This window comes from Oncorhynchus tshawytscha, linkage group LG22 (genome assembly GCF_018296145.1).
Source record: "Oncorhynchus tshawytscha isolate Ot180627B linkage group LG22, Otsh_v2.0, whole genome shotgun sequence".
Taxonomy (NCBI): Eukaryota; Metazoa; Chordata; class Actinopteri; order Salmoniformes; family Salmonidae; genus Oncorhynchus; species Oncorhynchus tshawytscha.
Window position 1 is genome coordinate 2,817,542 of NC_056450.1, and position 22,567 is coordinate 2,840,108.

Here is a 22,567-nt window from a genome sequence, read left to right on the forward strand (position 1 = left end):
CGGTATCTCTGGGCATTCAAATTGCCAATGATAAAATGCAATTGTGTTCATTGTCCATAGCTTATGTTTGCCCATACCGTAACCCCACTGCCACCATGGCGCACTCTGTTCACAACATTGACATCAGCAAACTGCTGTGAGGCCAGTTGGACTTACTACGGAATTCTCTAAAACGATGTTGGTGGCGGCGTATGGTAGAGAAATTAACATTCAATTCTCTGGCAACAGCTGTGGTGGACACTTCTGTGCATCTGCAAAATTTCTGGGATCTTTTATTTCAGCTCATGAAACATGGGACCAACACTACATGCTGCATTTATAATTTTGTTCAGTGTAGTATTATATTTTTTTCTTGTGTAATTGAACTTCCCTCTCTCTGTCACTCTCTCTCTTTCCCTCTCTGCATCCTTTGATGTCACTGGTACTTGACCCACAGTAAAATACATTTTTCTTACCCATGTTCATTTCCACACGCAATTAAGCACAGTAAGGATAATAGCCTGGTGGCAGATATATTTGTGCTCTTGCCAACCCCATTGATTGCTGTCATTGTCAAGCCAAACTTGTGCCATTACAATGAGTGAGAAGGAGTTGGCATGATGGCACAAACAGACACTCAGGCTGGAGGATACCTGCCTCTTTGGAATCTTTCTGTCACTCACTCATTTTCTCTCTCGGACTTCCTTCTCTGCCCCTCCCTCAGTGTTTGTGGTCCTGGGTACCTGTATCGCCGTCCAGCTTGGCACTAACCCCGACTGGATGTTCTTCTGCTGCTTTGCCGGCATGTTCATGTTCTACTGTGCCCACTGGCAGACCTACGTATCAGGCACCCTGCGCTTTGGCATGTGAGTGAGTGGGGGAGGCAATAACAAGGCAGGAGGACAAGAGCATCATGCCTGATGTTCCAGGGGCCGTGTTCATAAAGCGTCTCAGCGTAGGAGTGTTGATCTAGGATCAGGTCCCCCTTCTTATTATTTCTGAACAAAAAGGCAAAACTGATCCTATATCAGTTCTCTGAGACGCTTTATGAACACGGGTCCTGAAATGTTTGAATAAAATGGCTATGTAATTGCACTCTTTAGTATTTGTCTAGTATGTATGCAACCATGGGAACATTTAGTAACCACATGCTGTTTTGTCATAGGCCTACATGTAGGGAGATGTTTATTTCATAGCCAGGTTTTAAGCCCAGTGTCTATCTAGCCATGTCACAGAGCTACCATTTTCCTGGTGGGCAGATTTGATGTCAGAGTATCTGATCGTGTAGCTATGTTAGACGTGCACAGCCACGTTTGGGCCCGGGTTTTGGAACTTAACGGTAAAACGAGAGCATAATCCGCGTGACTTCCCTGTTGAAGATAACCTTTGTGTCTAATCAGGCCCCACTTCCTGCACAGACTGCCCCCATCGCCAACACCAACCATTCCTGTGCAATAGGACTTTCTTATAGACCCTGTTTCATTCGTTCTCACATCGCTTTGATACTGTCATTTTGTATTTGATAGAGGTGGCTCAATTTGATTAGATGTGAGCTATCCTAGATTACGTTCATCTCTGTTGACCACTGGAATACTTTTAGGAAGCAGAGAGATGATGGAATTCACATAAATCTTATCATTTAAGTTATAATTTATGACAAATTTTGGGCCCACCACCACCACTGGTGCATTGCTTTAAGATCAATGGCTATATTTCGACCTCAAACTAAACATGTTTATTCTGTCATGACAGCTTGTTCACCCAGTACATTTCTGTACCAGCAGCCGTGTTGACGTAGACACCAGGACATTAGCAGCTGATTTAGATTTTGATGGAACTTCACAAATCAACATTGGCTAATCCGATTGGCTTTCAGGAACAACCACAAGGACAAGTGATGAATGTCCTTGGAGTATGGTTGATTTTATTTAACAATATGATTTGATATGATGTAAGCCCTTCACAGAGTAAGTAAGTGCTAAGTAGGTTGTCAGACAGAAAAACTAATACAACTTTACCAGATCAGGTTCCTCTCAGCCTTTCAAGGGAAATGTTCTCCACACTACACACACACACACATTCACAATAGAGGTCGACCGATTAATCGGAATGGCCGATCGGAAATCAGTATTTTTGGGCGCCGATTTCCTATTATTTAAAAATATATATATTTTTTTATACCTTTTTATCTAGGCAAGTCAGTTAAGGACACATTCTTATTTTCAATGACGGCCTAGGAACTGTGGGTTAACTGCCTTGTTCAGGGGCAGAACGACAGATTTTCACCTTGTCAGGGGTTCCAATTTTGCAACCGCACAGTTAACTAGTCCAACGCTCTAACCATTGCACTCCACGAGTAGCCTGCCTATTACGCGAATGCAGTAGAAGCCAAGGTAAATTGCTAGCTAGCATTAAACTTATCTTATAAAAATCAATCAATCATAATCACTAGTTATAACTACTAATCCAGTTTAGCAGGCAATATTAACCAGGTGAAATTGTGTCATTTCTCTCGCGTTCATTGCACGCAGAGTCAGGGTATATGCAACAGTTTGGGCTGCCTGGCTCATTGCGAACTAATTTGCCAGAATTTTACGTAATTATGACATACATTGAAGGTTGTGCAATGCAACAAGAATATTTAGACTTCGGGATGCCACCTGTTAGATAAAATACCGAACGGTTCCGTATTTCACTGAAATAATAAACGTTCTGTTTTCGATCATATTAAATGACCAAAGGCTCGTATTTCTGTGTGTTATTATGTTATAATTAAGTCTGATTTGATAGAGCAGTCTGACTGAGCAGCAGCAGGCCCTGAATCTTTCTTTCATTCAAACAGCACTTTTGTGTGTTTTGCCAGCAGCTCTTCGCAAGCACAGCGCTGTTTATGACTTCAAGCCTATCAGCCTAATGGCTGGTGTAACCGATGTGAAATGGCTAGCTAGTTAGCTGGGTGTGCGCTAATACTGTTTCAAATGTCACTCGCTCTGAGACTTGGAGTAGTTATTCCCTTGCTCTGCAAGGGCCGCGGCTTTTGTGAAGTGAAGGGTGACGATGCTTCGAGTGTGGCTGTTGATGTGTTCCTGGTTCGAGCCCAGGTAGGGGCGAGGAGGGGGACGGAAGCTATACTGTTACACTGGCAATACTATAGTGCCTATAACAACATCTGATAGTCAAAGGTATATGAAATACAAATGGTATAGAGAGAAATAGTCCTATAAATACTATATTAACTACAACCTAAAACCTCTTACCTTGGAATATAGAAGTCTCTTGTTAAAAGGAACCACCAACTTTCATATGTTCTCATGTTCTGAGCAGGAACTTAAACGTTAGCTTTTTTACATGGCACACATTTTCACATGGCACATATTACTTTCTTCTCCAGCACTTTGTTTTGCATTATTTAAACCAAATTGAACATGTTTCATTATTTAATTATTTTCATAATTACTTGAGGCTAAATTGATTTTATTGATGTTTTATATTAAGTTAAAATAAGTGTTAATTCAGTATCGTTGTAATTGTCATTATTACAAATATAAAAAATCGTCCGATTAATCGGTATCGGCTTTTTTGGTACTCCAATCATCTGTATCGGCGTTGAAAAATCATAATCGGTCGACCTCTAAATCACAACCAAGAGGAATGGGTACAGTTTGTGCAGGACCTGCTAGGGGGTGCTATGTGCATGTTGTTTTTCATGAGTGATATATGAAATCACTAATGGTTGCTCATGATTCCTCTGTCTCTCTGCCCGTTCAGCATTGATGTGACTGAAGTGCAGTTCTTCATTATAATCATGTATTTGCTGGCTGCCATCGGAGGATCAGCTTTTTGGCAGTTCTTGGTAATGCATTTAACCCATTTGATTCAGCAAATTATGGCCTGTTTCTACTGCTTGGATTTGAAAAAAATGACACTAATGCTAATATTTACATGCATTGTAGTTTGATGCATTTGATCTGGCATGTTGGTTGAAGTGTTCAGACTCACGTCCTGGTTCATGGTTGTGTGAATACTTCAGAAATGCATCCTTTCCTTCTTTCCTGGAGGTAAGCACAAATCTAATAAGTGATTGGATAGGTGAAAGCCAGGTTACCGCCCTATTACTTTCACCAATCCAAAAAATTCTAATCTGTCTTTACTTAAAGGATGGTAGGAAGGATGCATTTCGAAAGTATTGGAACAGGGCTCTTACTAATCTCCCTAACACACACAGATCCCTGGGGTGAACATCCAGATTAAGATTATTCCAGCCATCCTCACTGTGGCAGGAGCCATCTTTTCCTGCACCAACTACTTCCGGGTCATATTCACGGGAGGTGTAGGAAAGAACGGATCCACCATAGCGGTAAGTAAGACGTGATCCATCCTTGCTGATGAGGATCCAGTTGAATTGTATGGCTGAGTTACAGTCTAGGAAGGAAGGTTTACAGTCCTGCTGCTCATTGTATTGGTTATTTCAACAGGTAGTAATATGATATGGGTGACAGTTACAGAAGGTTGGTGGTACCTTAATTGGGGAGGACATGGCTCATTGTAATGGCTGGAGCAGAAGATGTGGAATGGTATCAAACACGTGTTTGAAGCCATTTCATTTGCTTGGTTCCAGCCATTCTTATGAGCCATCCTCCCCTTGGCAGCCTCCTGTGGCGGCAGGTAGCCTAGCGGGTAGAGGCAAATCCCAGGTCTGATGGGAAAAATCTGGTGGGTAGTGAGCTGGCAAATGGAGGGTTGCACGTATCAAATCCTAGATGCTATTGCCTACTATTGTACCCTTGAGCAAGGCAACCCCCCCACACCAAATGTGCCCATGGATTGGCTTCAAATCAAATCAAATTTTATTTGTCACATACACATGGTTAGCAGATGTTAATGCGAGTGTAGTGAAATGCTTGTGCTTCTACTTCCGACAATGCAGTAATAACCAACAAGTAATCTAACTAACAATTCAAAAACTACTGTCTTATACACACAAGTGTAAGGGGATAAAGAATATGTACATAAAGATATATGAATGAGTGATGGTACAGAGCGGCATAGGCAAGATGCAGTAGATGGTATCGAGTACAGTATATACATATGAGATCTCACTACCCTCTGGAGAGCCTTACGGTTGTGGGCGGAGCAGTTGCCGTACCAGGCGGTGATACAGCCCGCCAGGATGCTCTCGATTGTGCATCTGTAGAAGTTTGAGTGCTTTTGGTGACAAGCCACATTTCTTCAGCCTCCTGAGGTTGAAGAGGCGCTGCTGCGCCTTATTCACAATGCTGTGTGTGTGGGTGGACCAATTCAGTTTGTCTGTGATGTGTATGCCGAGGAACTTAAAACTTGCTACCCTCTCCACTACTGTTCCATCGGATAGGGGGGTGTTCCCTCTGCTGTTTCCTGAAGTCCACAATCATCTCCTTAGTTTTGTTGACGTTGAGTGTGAGGTTATTTTCCTGACACCACACTCCAAGGGCCCTCACCTCCTCCCTGTAGGCCGTCTCGTCGTTGTTGGTAATCAAGCCTACCACTGTTGTGTCGTCCAAAAACTTGATGATTGAGTTGGAGGCGTGCGTGGCCACGCAGTCGTGGGTGAACAGGGAGTACAGGAGAGGGCTCAGAACGCACCCTTGTGGGGCCCCAATGTTGAGGATCAGCGGGGTGGAGATGTTGTTGCCTACCCTCACCACCTGGGGGCGGCCCGTCAGGAAGTCCAGTACCCAGTTGCACAGGGCGGGGTCGAGACCCAGGGTCTCGAGCTTGATTACGAGCTTGGAGGGTACTATGGTGTTAAATGCCGAGCTGTAGTCGATGAACAGCATTCTCACATAGGTATTCCTCTTGTCCAGATGGGTTAGGGCAGTGTGGTTGAGATTACATCGTCTGTGGACCTATTTGGGCGGTAAGCAAATTTGAGTGGGTCTAGGGTGTCAGGTAGGGTGGAGGTGATATGGTCCTTGACTAGTCTCTCAAAGCACTTCATGATGACGGAAGTGAGTGCTACGGGGCTGTAGTCGTTTAGCTCAGTTACCTTAGCTTTCTTGGGAACAGGAACAATGGTGGCCCTCTTGAAGCATGTGGGAACAGCAGACTGGGATAGGGATTAATTGAATATGTCCGTAAACACACCAGCCAGCTGGTCTGCGCATGCTCTGAGGGTGTGGCTGGGGATGCCGTCTGGGCCTGCAGCCTTGCGAGGGTTAACACGTTTAAATGTTTTACTCACCTCGGCTGCAGTGAAGGAGAGTCCGCATGTTTTGGTTGCAGGCCGTGTCAGTGGCACTGTATTGTCCTCAAAGCGGGCAAAAAAGTTATTTAGTCTGCCTGGGAGCAAGACATCCTGGTCCGTGACGGGGCTGGTTTTCATTTTGTAATCCGTGATTGACTGTAGACCCTGCCACATACCTCTTGTGCCTGAGCTGTTGAATTGAGATTCTACTTTGTCTCTATACTGACGCTTAGCTTGTTTGATTGCCTTGCGGAGGGAATAGCTACACTGTTTGTATTCGGTCATATTTCCGGTCACCTTGCCCTGATTAAAAGCAGTGGTTCGCGCTTTCAGTTTCACGCGAATGCTGCCATCAATCCACGGTTTCTTCTTACGTACCATACGGTCAAGCTGCTCCCACAACAGGTCAATAGGGTTGAGATCCGGTGACTGTGCCTGCCACTCCATTATAGACAGAATACCAGCTGACTGCTTCTTCCCTAAATAGTTATTGCATTGTTTGAAGCTGTGCTTTGGGTCATTGTCTTGTAGGAGGAAATTGACTCCAATTAAGCGCCGTCCACAGGGTATGGTATGGCGTTGCAAAATGGAGTGATAGCCTTCCTTCTTTAAGATCCATTTTACCCTGTACAAATCTCCCACTTTACCACCACCAAAGCACCCCCAGACTATCACATTGCCTCCAACATGCTTGACAAATGGCGTCAAGCACTCCCCCAGCATCTTTTAATTTTTTCTGCGTCTCACGAATGGTCTTTGTGATCCGAACACCTCAAACTTAGATCCGTCTGTCCATAAGTTTTTTCCAATCTTCCAATCTTCATCTTTTGCCCATCTTAATCTTTTCTTTTTATTGGCCAGTCTGAGATATGTCTTTTTCTTTGCAACTCTGCCTAGAAGGCCATGTTCCCGGAGTCGCCTCTTCACTGTTGACGTTGAGACTGGTGTTTCGCGGGTACTATTTAATTAAGCTGCCAGTTGAGGACTTGTCAGGCGTCTGTTTCTCAAACTAGACACTCTAATGTACTTGTCCTCTTGCTCAGTTGTGCACTGGGGCCTCCCACTCCTTTTTCTATTCTGGTTAGAGCCGGTTTGTGCTGTTCTGTGAAGGGAGTAGTACACAGCGTTGTATGAGATCTTCAGTTTCTTGGCAATTTCTCGTATGGAATAGCCTTCATTTCTCAGAAAAATAATAGACTGACGAGTTTCAGAAGAAAGTTCTTTGTTTCTGGCCATTTTGAGCCTGTAATCAAACCCAGAAATGCTGATGCTCCAGATACTCAACTAGTCTAAAGAAGGCCAGTTGTATTGCAACAGTTTTCAGCTGTGCTAACAATTGTAAAATAGTTTCCTAATGATCAATTAGCCTTTTAAAATGATAAACTTGGATTAGCTAACACAATGTGCCATTGGAACACAGGAATGATGGTTGCTGTTAATGGGCCTCTGTAAGCCTATGTAGATATTCCATTTAAAAAATCAGTCGTTTCCAGCTACAATAGTCATTTACAACATTAACAATGTCTACACTGTATTTCTGATCAATTTGATGTTATTTTAATGGCCAAATCTGTGCTTTTCTTTCAAAAACAAGGACATTTCTAAGTGACCCCAAACTTTTGAACTATAGTGTATATCGTACAGTGCGCTAATTAAAAAACACATCAACAGCATTTTTTTTGTAGCCAGTTTTTTCTCATGTTTAAAAGGCGACTGCACTTCCTGATTTGGCGTCGTTTTAGATTAGTTTTTTAAAGAAACGCTAGCGGGCATGGCTGAATTCAAACGCGAGTTGGTTTCGGGGTGATGTGGGTGTCGTGTGTGTGTGTTCGCAGGTGGGAAGAGTTAGCCAAAGGATTTTGCCAATTAGCTTTAGCTGACTAGTGTGCGACCATGGAAAGGTTGGGGATAGTGGGGAACATAAATAAATTACACAATGTAAATGAAACAAATTGTTTTCATGTTGCACATTTAAATTATTTCAATATTTGTATATACATTTCATAGTTTTGAGGTTAAGCCATTGAAATGTTGAGCTATTGACCTTTTAAAATATTGTCCCATGTACATTATTGATTGTCCCTAACTAGCCCTATCGGGATATCTAATGTCACACCAAATTGACCATGGGCATAAAGATCTGGTTGCTTGTAGCTATGCTCCTAATTGATGATTACTTGGGTGATGCCAGCTGTGGGCATGTGGATATGATTCAAATAAACCCAACCCAAGGAAAACTATTACGGTTCCCTTCATTCCATGACAGAGCCATGACTACATGGAACTCGCTGCCACTCCAGGTAACTCAAGCTAGCAATAAAAACAGATTCAAAAACCAGATGAAATAACACCTTATGCCACAACGGGGACTGTGAAGAGACAGACATATTGTGTTATGTAAGTAAGTGGCCTGGCAAGAATGGCTCATAGGTGAGGAGCCATCTCCTGTTTCTAAAGTGTGAGGCAGAAACAGGAGATTACGTACATAAAGTATTATGGTGTATCGAACTGAGCAGGTAGCATACTTTTTGAAGTGATTTGTTTGACAATCGGATGAAAACACATCACCCGTGATATGAGAAACTGTCTGCGCAGACCGCAAAAACAACAGTAAACAGCATAAGATGTTAACATGCCACAGTATCCCATTTTAGATCAGCATATCCCAGGCATCTTAACTGGGTTTCTTATAACTGGGATACAAGCCTTTTCGGTTGTTGTAAATGGGATATGATGTTTGTTTGTCATCTCAAACACAGAATACTTGAATATCTCAAATAATAACAGGATATTGGTGTGGATTTAACTGGTGACATCAATAAGGGATAATAGCTTTCACCTGGATTCAGCTGGTCAGTCTGTCATGGAAAGAGCAGGTGTTCCTAATGTTTTATACACGCTGTGTATATTATATTATGTATTTTAATTGTTTTGTTTCCTGTTTGGACCCCAGGAAGAGTATTTGGGAATCCTAATAAATACTAAATAAAAAAATTAAAATCATTTTGGATGATTGACTTTGATCAAAATGATTCTATTTACACTTTTGTAGTCATTTTTAACACTAGAATACATTTGTCTGACTCATATCGATGCCGCATAGGACATTTTCAAATCAAGATGTTGCTTTATTTTATTTAACCTTTATTTAACTAGGCAAGTCAGTTAAGACTGACTCGACAGCCTAGGAACAGTGGGTTAACTGCCTTGTTCAGGGGCAGAATGACAGATTTTTACCTTGTCAGCTCGGGGATTCGATCTTGCAACCTTCCGGTTACTAGTCCAATGCTCTAACCACTAGGCTACTTGCCACCCAGCTTTCTAGTGGCATTCGCTCTTTAAATACCATTTTTCATTTCTTTGCCTCCATAAAATGGTGACAGTGGATGCCTATCATGCCTGGACTTTTTTCCATTTGTTTCAGCCAAGCCACTGACTGCTCTGCAGACCTTTACCGTGCAGTTTATTGATCACTTTAGAGAAGATTTTCAGCTAGGTACAGTGATTGTGACATCCATGTCCCGTCGTCTTCCTCAGGGAACGAGTGTCCTGTCACCGTTCTTCCACATAGGGTCAGTTATCACTCTGGCTATTATGATCTACAAGAAGTCTGCGTCCCAGCTGTTTGAGAAGCACCCCTGTCTCTACGTCCTGGCCTTTGGGTTTGTGTCTGCCAAGATCACCAACAAGCTAGTGGTGAGGAAGCAGATGGTCTGAAACATTAAACACTGAAAGGGCCTGGTTACTTTCCAAATCCACACTAGTATACCACTTGGAATACATGTCCAATCTTTTGCTTCATTCTAAATAGTATGTTGGTGTGGATGTTGGAACATTGGCCTAATGTGCCCTGTTTTAGTTGTGTTAACTTAGGGTTAAAGCTCAAATCTGGGATTCCTTATTCAGCAAATTGGCATACCAACTCCAGTCTTGTTTTTCCTTGTTTAACTTAACACTGCCCCATCTTATTTTTATATATTTGTTTTACAGGTGGCTCATATGACCAAAAGTGAGATGTCTCTCCATGACTTGGCTTACCTGGGGCCAGGGCTGCTCTTCTTGGACCAGTATTTTAACAGCATCATAGACGAGTACTTGGTCCTCTGGGTGGCACTAGTAAGGCTACACCTCAATCGGTTCATCCATGTGCACGTACCAAGCCAATTGAAACCTAAATGAAAGTTAGGATTTCCCCTTTTAACTTATTTTGCAGTACAATGTAGATTCCTAGCTTAGATTTGTGCCATTTATTTATTTTTTTGGACCCCAGGAGGAGTAGCGCCTGCCTTGGCAGCAGCTAATGGGATCCTAATCAAATACCTTTTCAAGGGGAATTTATTCAAAAGATGATTGACCATATAATAAACACAAACAGTTTTGTATATAGGGAGCCTTAAATTGACTATTTGACATCCACCCTCTGTCTTGTTTCTCTCTAGTTCCTGTCCATCTTTGACCTGGTGCGCTACTGCGTCAGCGTATGCAACCAGATCGCTTCTCACCTGCACATCTTTGTGTTCAAGATCAAACCCCCCAACCTGCGGCCCATTGCTGCCTCCCAGTCAGGCAAAGATGTGTGGTGACATTTGTGTCCCTGGTCTGGTGACACTGTCTGTACGGAGATGAAGTTGGTGGGTGTACCTCTACCGCCTCCCCCTTGTCACCACAGGATTCCCATTGGATGAGACAAATTGGGAGGCGGTCTCTCTACGAATGTATTAGCCAATGAAATTATGAATACATTGAGGGTGGAAAAAAATGGAAATAATTTATTTCAATCTATTTGTTGTGCAATAATGCTCTGTTTTTGCCAATGTTGTGTTGTTTTGGTGTTAAAGGTTCATAACCGAAGAGAAAGGGGTTTTGTTTAGTTTGTCATAAAAGAGCACCCTGTTATTTGGTAACAAACTATTTGAGAATTAGTTGTCTAACCAAACTTTATGGATAGGGTTTAATGTTGCTTACTATAACCATGCTGCCACTATCTGTGTATTAGCGATTTTTTAAACTGAAATAAATGTTATCCATGGGAAGGAGCAGGTTATACCTAACCAAGTAATATTATTATAATATATTTATCTACAGGAAAAACACCTACAGTTTATTAATGTGTCAGAGCAGTATGACTGAATTTAAATGTCTCTGTTCTTTCAGTATTGGTACTAGTTTAGCTCCTCTACGTACAACTACTTGTTCCACTCCAGAGAAAACATTAGTCCTCTGTTCAAGGTGTAGTTCTGTGTACTGCATTCTGAGGTCTCGTCATTAACCAAGTATTAAACGTTAGAACTATATCCGTACGGATGGACGCAGTACCCGTCCATGTTCAAACATAAGGAATGTTTTTTTTCTGCAAAAGTTAAGGAATGCCTCTTACCTTATATCAAACAGTGACGCACAGAGTACTCAAATGTCTGCAGCTAATGTCTCATAACAAGAGTAGAACTTGTCATTGTTCTCTTGTGTATCATATGCATGGGATGGGCATTACAACCCACTGTAGTGGTCACAGCCAATATCTCTGTAACTGATGGGGTTTAACCAATCGAAACATCCATTCAAACGTACATTTTTTTCCCCCTTGGATTGTTTGTCATTTCTGATAAATGCAGAGATTTTGAAAATAAAATGCGAAGGATGAATCAATCGTTGGCCGTTAAAAAAAATGCTTCTGTCATTCTTTTTTTTGTTTGGTCAAAATTGTTACTTTGCCAAAGAAAATAAATGTTTGAATAAACAAGCTTATGTAAAATAAAGATTTGCTATATTTATAACAGATATAGAGGCTATTGGAAGACCGCATAATTGGAGAAAATGATGTTTCAGAGGGACAAACACACACGTTCACTCTAGCCCCATTTTTCCTAGTTCTAACATGCATCCTTCGTGCGGACAATGTCCCGATGTCCGTTTGTACTTTTAAGATTGGATCACAATGAGTCTTGTCTACACACCCATCTAAGAATGTGGACAAGATCAAGACAAAGGACATGTTAGAACCAGGTATAAACGGGGCTCTCACAAGCATTCGCTCGCACAGATCTGTACCACCTTGCTTTATTCTGCAACATAGCAGAAGTTTGTTTCTTTATTCTGTGTACCACAATCCATATGTATATTCAACATAACTCACAAATAAAACTGAATATATTAAATATTTAATTCATGAAACCATAGGGCTCTATTTTAACAGATCTAACTCAATGGTAAATCTAAGCACTGCTGGTAGCGCTATAGGTTTGGGTGGGGGTCAAATATTTGAGCTATTTTCACAACCACTATCCGCTCAGATGCTGGTGTTATCACGAAAGGCCTGGGTTTTGATGAATTAACAAATTGTGGATGTGTCGAGGATTGGCAGCGCACTGGCCGATCAGAACGTGCCCTATGGCTAAATATGTGGTTGCTTCAAGTTGTATATTTAAGGTCTTTTATGTATTGCCTTGGGATTAACTCCAAAGTTAGTATGTTATTGTTAAACAGCTTACAGAAACAAAATAGCTAAATGTAGACCTATCCCAGCCTTCCTAAATACACTACTCAAAAAAAATAAAGGGAACACTTAAACAACACAATGTAACTCCAAGTCAATCACACTTCTGTGAAATCAAACTGTCCACTTAGGAAGCAACACTGATTGACAATACATTTCACATGCTGTTGTGCAAATGGAAAAGACAACAGGTGGAAATGATAGGCAATTAGCAAGACACCCCCAATAAAGGAGTGGCTCTGCAGGTGGTGACCACAGACCACTTCTCAGTTCCTATGCTTCCTGGCTGATGTTTTGGTCACTTTTGAATGCTGGCGGTGCTTTCACTCTAGCGGTAGCATGAGACGGAGTCTACAACCCATACAAGTGGCTCAGGTAGAGCAGCTCATCCAGGATGGCACATCAATGCGAGCTGTGGCAAGAAGGTTTTCTGTGTCTGTCAGCGTAGTGTCCAGAGCATGGAGGCGCTACCAGGAGACAGGCCAGTACATCAGGAGAGGTGGAGGAGGCCGTAGGAGGGCAGCAACCCAGCAGCAGCCCGGCTACCTCCGCCTTTGTGCAAGGAGGAGCAGGAAGAGCACTGCCAGAGCCCTGCAAAATGACCTCCAGCAGGCCACAAATGTGCATGTGTCTGCATGTGTCAGAAACAGACTCCATGAGGGTGGTATGAGGGCCCAATGTCCACAGGTGGGGGTTGTGCTTACAGCCCAACACCGTGCAGGACGTTTGGCATTTGCCAGAGAACACCAAGATTGGCAAATTTGCCACTGGCGCCCTGTGCTCTTCACAGATGAAAGCAGGTTCACACTGAGCACATGTGACAGACGTGACAGTCTGGAGACGCCGTGGAGAACGTTCTGCTGCCTGCAACATCCTCCAGCATGACCGGTTTGGCGGTGGGTCAGTCATGGTGTGGGGTTGCATTGCTTTGGGGGGGCCGCACAGTCCTCCATGTGCTCTCCAGAGGTAGCCTGACTGCCATTAGGTACCGAGATGAGATCCTCAGACCCCTTGTGAGACCATATACTGGTGCGGTTGGCCCTGGGTTCCTCCTAATGCAAGACAATGCTAGACCTCATGTGGCTGGAGTGTGTCAGCAGTTCCTGCAAGAGGAAGGCATTAATGCTATGGACTGGCCCGCCCGTTCCCCAGACCTGAATCCAATTGGGCACATCTGGGACATCATGTCTCGCTCCATCCCTCAACGCCACGTTGCACCACAGACTGTCCAGGATTTGGCGGATGCTTTAGTCCAGGTCTGGGAGGAGATCCCTCAGGAGACCATCCGCCACCTCATCAGGAGCATGCCCAGGCGTTGTAGGGAGGTCATACAGGCACGTGGAGGCCACACACACTACTGAGCCTCATTTTGACTTGTTTTAAGGACATCACATCAAAGTTGGATCAGCATGTAGTGTGGTTTTCCACTTTTTAGTGTGACTTCTAATTTTGAGTGTGACTTCAAATCCAGACCTTAATGGGTTGATACAAAAATTATCAATGGAAATCAAATGTGTGATTTTGTTGTCAGCACATTCATCTATGTAAAGAAAAAAGTATTTAATAAGAATATTTCATTCATTCAGATCTAGGATGTGTTATTTTAGTGTTCCCTTTATTTTTTTGAGCAGTGTATGTTAACTTGAACCTGTTTGCAATCCACTTGTTCTAAGTATTTGCATGGCTTCAATGTGGAAATATACTGAACAAAAATATAAACGCAACGTGTTGGTCCCATGTTTCATGAACTGGAATAAAAGATCACAGATATTTTCTGTATACACAAAACATTTATTTCTCTCAAATTTGTACACAAATTTGATTATATCCCTCTTAGTGAGCATTTCTCCTTTGCCAAGATAATCTATCCACCTGACAGGTGTGGCATATCATGAAGCGTATTAAACAGCATGATCATTACACAGGTGCACCTTGTGCAGGGGACAATAAAAGGCCACTAAAATGTGACGTTTTGTCACACAACACAAAGCCACAGATGTCTCAAGTTTTGAGGGAGCGTACAATTGGAATGCTGACTGCAGGAATGTCCACCAGAGCTGTTGCCAGATAATTTGATGTTCATTTCTCTACCATAAGCCGCCTCCAACGTTGTTTTATAGAATTTGGTAGTACGTCCAACCAGCCTCACAACAGCAGACCACGTGTAACCTTGCCAGCCCAGGACCTCCATATCCTGCTTCTTCACCTGCAGGATCATCTGAGACCACCCACCTGGACAGTTGATGAAACTCAGAAGCATTTCTGTCTGTAATAAAGCCCTTCTGTGGGGAAAAATTCATTCTGGTCCTACCTCCCCAGTGGGTGGGCCTAGCTCCCAAGTGGGTAGACCTATGCCCACCCATGGCTGCGCCCCTGCCCAGTGCTGTAAAATCCATAGATTAGGGCTTAGTGAATATATTTCAATTGACTAATTTCAAAATATGAACCGTAACTTAGTAAAACCGTTGAAATTGTTGCATGTTGCGTTTATATTTTTGTTCAGTATATACATACATACATACATACATACATACATACATACATACATACATACATACATACATACACAAAAGTATGTGAACACCCCTTCAAATGAGTGGATTCGGCTATTTCAGCTACACCTGTTCCTGACTGTGGTATAAAATCGAGCACACGGCTATGCAATCTCCATAGACAAACATTGGCCGTAGAATGGCCTTACTGAAGAGGTCAGTGACTTTCAACGTGGCACCGTCATAGGATGAAATGGAAACGTTTAGGAGCAACAATGGCTCAGAAGCGAAGTGGCAGGCCACACAAGTTCACAGAACGGGAACACCAAGTGCTGAAGCGCATAAAAATCATCTCTCCTCGGTTGCAACACTCACGACTGAGTTCCAAACTGTCTCTGGAAGCAACGTCAGCACAGTAACTGTTTGTCGGGAGCTTCATAAAATGGGTTTTCAGCTAACCATGCGCAATGCCAAGCGTCAGCTGGAGTGGTGTAAAGCTCGCCACAATTGGACTTTGGAGCAGTGGAAATTAATTCTCTGGAATGATGAATCACGCTTCACCATCTGGCAGTCTGGGAATCTGGGGTTAGCAGATGCCAGGAAAACGCTACATGCCCCAATGCATAGTACCAACAAACTCCTTTGGGATGAATTGGAACACCAACTACGAGCCAGGCCTAATCGCCCAATATCAGTGCCCAACCTCACTAATGCTATTGTGGCTGATTGGAAGCAAGTCCCCTCAGCAATGTTCCAACATCTAGTGGAAAGTCTTCCCAGAACAGTGAAGGTTGTTATAGCAGCAAAAGGGGGGTCCAACTCCATGTTAATGACCATGATTTTGGAATGAGATGTTCGACAAGCAGGTGTCCACATACTTTTGGTCAGGTAGTGTATCATTCACACTGATATAGGGGCAAGGCCTGCTCTTAATTGCATTATGGCTGAACATGCCAAATGTTGTCAATAAGCAAGATATTTTTTTCACCTTTATTTAACTAAGCAAGTCAGTTAAGAACAAATTCTTATTTACAATTACAGGTACATTGGGTTAACTGCCTTGTTCAAGGGCAGAACGGCAGATTTTTACCTTGTCAGGTCGGGGATTCGATCTAGCACCTTTCGGATACGGGCCCAATGCTCTAACCACTAGGCTACCTGCCGCCCCCACATTCATAACGGATAAAGCCTAAAAAGAGAGCAAATAACTCAAATCAAATTCTAAAACATCTAGTTTTAAATAGGCTATACAGGCACCATAATTGCTTCCCGTAATATGCAGTCATTTCAAGATGCAGTAATCTCAATGCTTTCCACTCAAGCACGAGTGGTCTTTCTACAGATTTAAGAAGGCTTTGGTTAAACGGTTATTGTTCTTTGAGTACACAACAGGAAACACTGCTGAGCATATCTTCCTTTTTAGAAAATACAAAACAGGCGCACGCATGCAGCAGGCACACACACACACATACTCCATATCAGTTACAATAGTTGAGTGGTCTTACTAAAAGTATGAAGCGATCTATACTCCCAATCAGACTACTAGAATTTAGTGCCTGAAAATGTTGTTAAAGTGGGTGACAGTTTGCAGGACTGATAGTTTGTTTCCTCTTTGACCTAGTTCAACACACTGCTTGAACATGGACTTGATTCTATTCCCGTTTGAAAACTTCCAGGGAATTCAGTCATGGTGGAGTGTGGCTTTGAATGTCAGCCAAGGAAATTACTCTGCTAAGAACAAATCTAGTGTCATGGATGTTATTTACGAAGCAAAAAGTATCCCGCTGGGCACAATGTTTGAATCAATGTTGTTTCCACGCTATTTCAATGAAAATATGTTGAACTAACGTGGAATAGAAGTTGAATTGATGTGCGTGCCCAGTAGGATGTGTTTGGTTCAGTTAGACCTAGCAGGGATTGTGGAGCAATTCGTTTGATGATCTATGTGGCTTCATTGTTTCTCTGCAGTTAAGTTACAGTGGGTACTTTTGTTAGTCATATGATATGAATGAGTGACTTGAAACACACACACACACACACACACACGAAGTAGGGGTGCTGAGGGTGCTGCAGCTCCCTATTCTTTTTTCTCACCTCGAGGCAAATACCATTTCTTACATCTGGAATGTGTGACAGCTTGGGTCAGGTATGGATGTGTTGTTCTGCTCTTTCACAGAAAACCACCACCATGACAGTATACCTGCAGGGCGCTCTACATCCTGGTTGAAATTGGGGTGTCGTACCACGGGCCGGGACATCCTGTGGGCGCAGGCTCACAAACACACATGCACACGCACACAGGGAAGCTGCAGACATTGACACATTAGAAGGGGACACAACAGTGGGAACTGAATGGATCTGTTAAACGACCATGGAAAAGCATTGCATTTTGGAAACACTTTTTTATTTTCCTTGCCTGTAGGGACAGTTTCTCAGGCTCAAATTAAATTACTCCTGGCCCGTCAGGAAGTCCAGGATCCAGTTGCAGAGGGTGATCCCCACAGCATCATGCTGCCACCACCATGCTTCACCGTAGGAATGTTGCCAGGTTTCCCACAGATGTGATGCTTAGCATTCATGCCAAAGAATTTAATCTTGGTTTCATCAGACCAGAGAATCTTGTTTCTCTGAGAGTCCTTTAGGTGCCTTTTGGCAAACTCCAAGCGGGCTGTCATGTGCCTTTTGCCGAGGAGTGGCTTCTGTCTAAACACTCTACGATAAAGGCCTGATTGGTGGAGTGCTGCAGAAATTGTTGTCCTTCTGGAAGGAGCTGGCCAAGGCCCTTCTCCCCCAATTGCTCAGTTTGGCCGGGCGGCCAGCTCTAGGAAGAGTCTTGGTGGTTCCAAATTTCTTCCATTTAAGAATGATGGAAGCCACTGTGGTCTTGGGGACCTTCAATGCTGAATACATTTTTTGGTAGCCTTCCCCACATCTGTGCCTCAACACAATCCTGTCTCGGAGCTCTACGGACAATTCTTTCGACCTTATGGCTTTGGTTTTGTCTCTGACATACACTATCAAATGTGGGACCTTATATAGACCGGTGTGTGCCTTTCCAAATCATGTCCAATCAATTGATTGGAGTCCACCTGTGGTAAATTCAAGTTGTAGAAACATCTAAAGGATGATCAATGGAAATGTGATATACCTGAGCTCAATTTCAAGTCTCATGGCAAAGGGTCTGAATACTTACGTAAATAAGGTACTTTTGTTTTAATTTTTAATACATTTGCTGAAAACCTGTTTTCACTTCATCATTATGGGGTATTGACGCGGAGTGCCTGGATACAGCCCTTAGCCGTGGTATATTGGCCATATACCACAAACCCCCGCAGTGCCTTATTGCTATTATAAACTGGTTACCAACGTAATTAGAGCAGTTAAATGTTTTGTCATACCTGTGGTATATGGTCTGATATACCATCGCTGTCAGTCAATCAGCATTCAGGGCTCAAACCACCCAGTTTATAAATGGCTTTATACAATGGGTGGGTCTAATCCTGAATGCTGATTGGTTGAAGTTAACACCGGCTAAATCTATGGCGTTAAAATGCCTATTTACTGCGCAATCCACTGTCTCATCAGCCCAGGCAGAGAAGTTATGAACTTGATCTCCACTATAAAAAGCATCTAGACATTATCTTACATTTCTTTTAGACTAACATCTAGTTGTTTTCAACAGCGGAGATTTGTATGAACCTTACTGTCTGTCTTTCTGACATTTGCAACAATGTTCATATTCGATCTCCAGCTGTCACATAGTGATGAACGTGTCAGGGTCGGGAGTCAGGACGAGACAGACAGACAGGCAGTGTTTCTCAGCCAATTGAAATCATGAATCAGCTGGCATCATTTGTATGGATATATACAAAGAAATGTTGATTGAAAAAAGGTAAAATGAAATGAAGTGCAGCTAGTTGGCAGTCTTTCCAGCTTCAGTTTGAAGTGATTGTGTTAGCTGTGTTGTTGGCTAGCTCCTCTGAACAAGAGTGTCCTAACGAGGCAGCACATTTTCTATGCCAGGGGAAATCATGTCTCATTAGCTCATTGTTATGGATGTGTCCAAATAAATGTCACTAGAAAACAGCTTAAACAAATGCAGCTACTTTTGTTATTCTGTCTGCACTGTTTGACGTGACTAAGTTAGCTGTAGTTGGCTAGCTAGCAACAAGGGATAAGAACGTTGCCAGCCAGTATGACAATGGAACATTTAGAACGACTGGGTCGCGTCCATAGAAACAGAACAAAAAGATTGAACGGCTGGGTCGCGTCTCTGGCAACCGAACCAACAGAACGAACGACCACCTGGCTTGGGTAGCAACCCTAGATTTGTTTCGGGACTGTATCTTGTGGAAGGATGAAATAGTATTAACATATTTATCAAAATAACGTTTTTTATGAAAATATGTCACTCATTATTCAAAATATTCAAATATGTTATATTGGATATATTGGCATGGTTTGGCGGCCCGAGACGAAGTCTTGGTGCTCCGGTACCGCTTGCCGCGCGGTAGCAGAGAGAACAGTCTATGACTTGGGTGACTGGAGTCTTTGACAATTTTTGGGGACTTCCTCTAACACCACCTAGTACATAGGTCCTAGATGTCATGTCAGGAAACTTGGCCCAGTGATGTACTAGGCCGTACGCACTACCCTCTGTAGCGCCTTACGGTCAGATGCCGAGCAGTTGCCATACGAGGCGTTGATAGAACCAGTCGGTGCAGCTGTAGAACCTTTTGAGGCTCTCGGGACACAGCCAAATCTTTTCAGTCTTGTTTCCACTTCAGTCCCGTCGATGTTAATGGGGGCCTGGTCGGCCCTTCTTTTCCTATAGTCCAAGATCACTTTGTCTTGCTCACATTGAGAGAGACGTTGTTGTCCTGGAACCACACTGCCAGGTCTCTGACCTCCTCCCTATAGGCTGTCTCATCGTTGTCGGTGATCAGGCCTACCACGGTTGTGTCATCAGCAAACTTGGTGTTGAAGTCATGCTTGGCCACACAGTCGTGGGTGAACATGGAGGGGACTCAGCACGCACCCCTGAGCGGCCCCAATGTTGAGGATGGCATCTGCGTGGCAGATGTTTTGTTGCCTACCCTTACCACCTGTGGGCGGCCCATCAGGAAGTCCAGGATCCAGTTGCAGAGGGAGGTGTTTAGTCCCAGGGTCCTTAGCTTCGTGATGATTTTTGTGGGCACTATGGTGTTGAACGCTGAGCTGTAGTCAATGAATACGCATTCTCTTTCCAAACCACCCAACTTATTTTTGTTATGGTTATGTCCAATGGCCGATGAGCACTGATACGTTTTTATCTATAATAGCTTTCTAGCTAAGATTTTGAAAGTATGATGTTGACATGATCAGTCCAAAACTAAAGGTAGATATAATGTGATTTGAAGTTACTTTATCTGTGGCCAATGACCTTGAGCCTTCTTATATGGGCACTTCTAATGTAAATCTATGGCAACACCCAAGGCGCTTGAACTTTCTAGCTCTCCCTGTATAAACACCATGGGACCACACAGCCGGCATACCGCTCAGTAAGGAGACACGTTCCAAGACGTCTCCAAGAGATGAACGTACTTTGGTGTGAAAAGTGAAAATCAATCCCAGAACAGCAGCAAAGGACCTTGTGAAGATGCTGGAGGAACCAGGTACAAAAGTATCTGTAAAACGAGTCCTATATCGACAACCTGAAAAGCCGCTCAGCAAGGAAGAAGCCACTGCTCCAAAACTGCCATAAACAGCCAGACTACGGTTTGCAACTGTTTGACCCAAGTTAAACAATTAATGGCAATGCTACCAAATACTAATTGAGTGCATGTAAACTTCTGACCCACTGGGAATGTGATTAAAGAAATAAAAGCTTAAATAAATCACTGCTATTACTCTGACATTTCACATTCTTAAAATAAATTGGTGATCCTAACTGACCTAAGACAGGTAATTTTTACTAGGATTAAATGTCAGGAATTGTGAAAAACTGAGTTTAAATGTAGTTGGCTGACACGGAACCCAAACTGTCTGCGCGCGCGCCATCGTGCATAAATATATTTTGTCCCCCTACACCAAACGCGATCACGACACACAGGTTAAAATATCAATACAAACTCTGAACAAATTACATTAATTTGGGGAAAGGTCAAAAAGCATGAAATATTAAGGCAATTTAGCTAGTTAGCTTGCACTTGCTAGCTAATTTGTTCTATTTAGCTAGCTTGCTGTTGCTAACACAAGGACAATTAATCCACACATAAAACGGTCAACCGAATCGTTTCTAGTCATCTCTCCTCCTCCCAGGCTTTTTCATCTTATATGATGATTGGCATCTAAACTTTCATAATATTACCACGATGACCGGCAAAACATTTAGTCTTTCCCACTTGGGTATAACCAATGAGGAGATGCCACCTGGGAACCTGCTTCTATAAACAAATGAGGAGATGGGAGAAGCAGGACTTGCAGCGCGGTCTGTGTCAGAAATAGGAATGACTTCTATTTTGCCCTTGGCAACGCAGATGCTCGTTGGTGCGCGCGAGCAGTGTGGGTCCAATAATTGAATAACATGGATATCAACATTTATTTTTGCAACGCGAGCGCAAGCGAGCGGTGGTCAGCCTGTAAGGTGTATGTAAACTTCCGACTTCAACTTTATATTTATTCTTTTAGCTAAACAGGTGGGGCTCAAAACGCCGTTGGTGCGCATATGAAGTGCCTATGTTGAGCGAAAAAGTTAGCATTTGAAACAAGTCCTATATGCCATTTCATTTTGTTATTTGGCAACTTTAGTTGTGAATGATACAAACCTTAGAATATGCCTTAGAAATTAAAAGACTTATGGGCTGCATGATGCAACTATAAGCTATTAATGATTTGAGAAAGTTGCAAAATAAGCTTGTGCTCGGTTTTCTCTAGCGATCATTATTTCACACATCAGAATATTCTCAATTTAATCTAGTCTTTACTAATATGTACATTTAGTTTAGATTTAGAATGGCCCATCATGGGTAGGAACAGGGGCAAGAGACATGTCATCCATAGGCCCTCTATAGGAATGGAGGCCACTTTCCCACCGGTATATCCCATGTGGGGTAGGCTACTCAAGTTATTTCGCCATGCACAAGTGACATTCCCCCCAAACTCTGTATGCCATGGGCTCTCCAGCCCTGTTCCTGCAGTTACCCAGTGCTTAATTTGGGAAACAAAGTGAAATCTGTTCGGGAACATCAACGAAACATCTTTCATTAAACTGTTGACAGCCCCTCTCAACACGCTGTAGAAAGCAATGAAGGCAAGAGGGGAGGAGATAGATACGGTGGTGAGATATTCTGTAGCTGAAGTTAATGTGTCAGTCTAATTATGAAAATATAAAAAAATTCC

At 42.9% G+C, this 22,567-nt stretch overlaps 1 protein-coding gene across 2 annotated transcripts in view; it reads left to right on the forward strand.

Moving 5' to 3' along the window:
- The window catches only part of LOC112221579 (choline/ethanolaminephosphotransferase 1), a 34,706-nt gene extending 23,016 nt beyond the window's left edge, over positions 1-11,690 (forward strand). Inside the window, exons 4-9 of one of the 2 annotated variants that reach the window (XM_024383721.2) lie at positions 704-845; positions 3,748-3,832; positions 4,205-4,336; positions 9,740-9,898; positions 10,193-10,318; positions 10,642-11,690. In XM_024383721.2, the coding sequence (XP_024239489.1) occupies positions 704-845; positions 3,748-3,832; positions 4,205-4,336; positions 9,740-9,898; positions 10,193-10,318; positions 10,642-10,785 (788 nt within the window). In that variant the 3' untranslated portion in view covers positions 10,786-11,690. The remainder of the gene's footprint in view (positions 1-703; positions 846-3,747; positions 3,833-4,204; positions 4,337-9,739; positions 9,899-10,192; positions 10,319-10,641) is intronic. The other variant, XM_024383722.2, reaches the window with a different exon arrangement.
- The last annotated feature ends 10,877 nt before the right edge of the window (positions 11,691-22,567 follow it).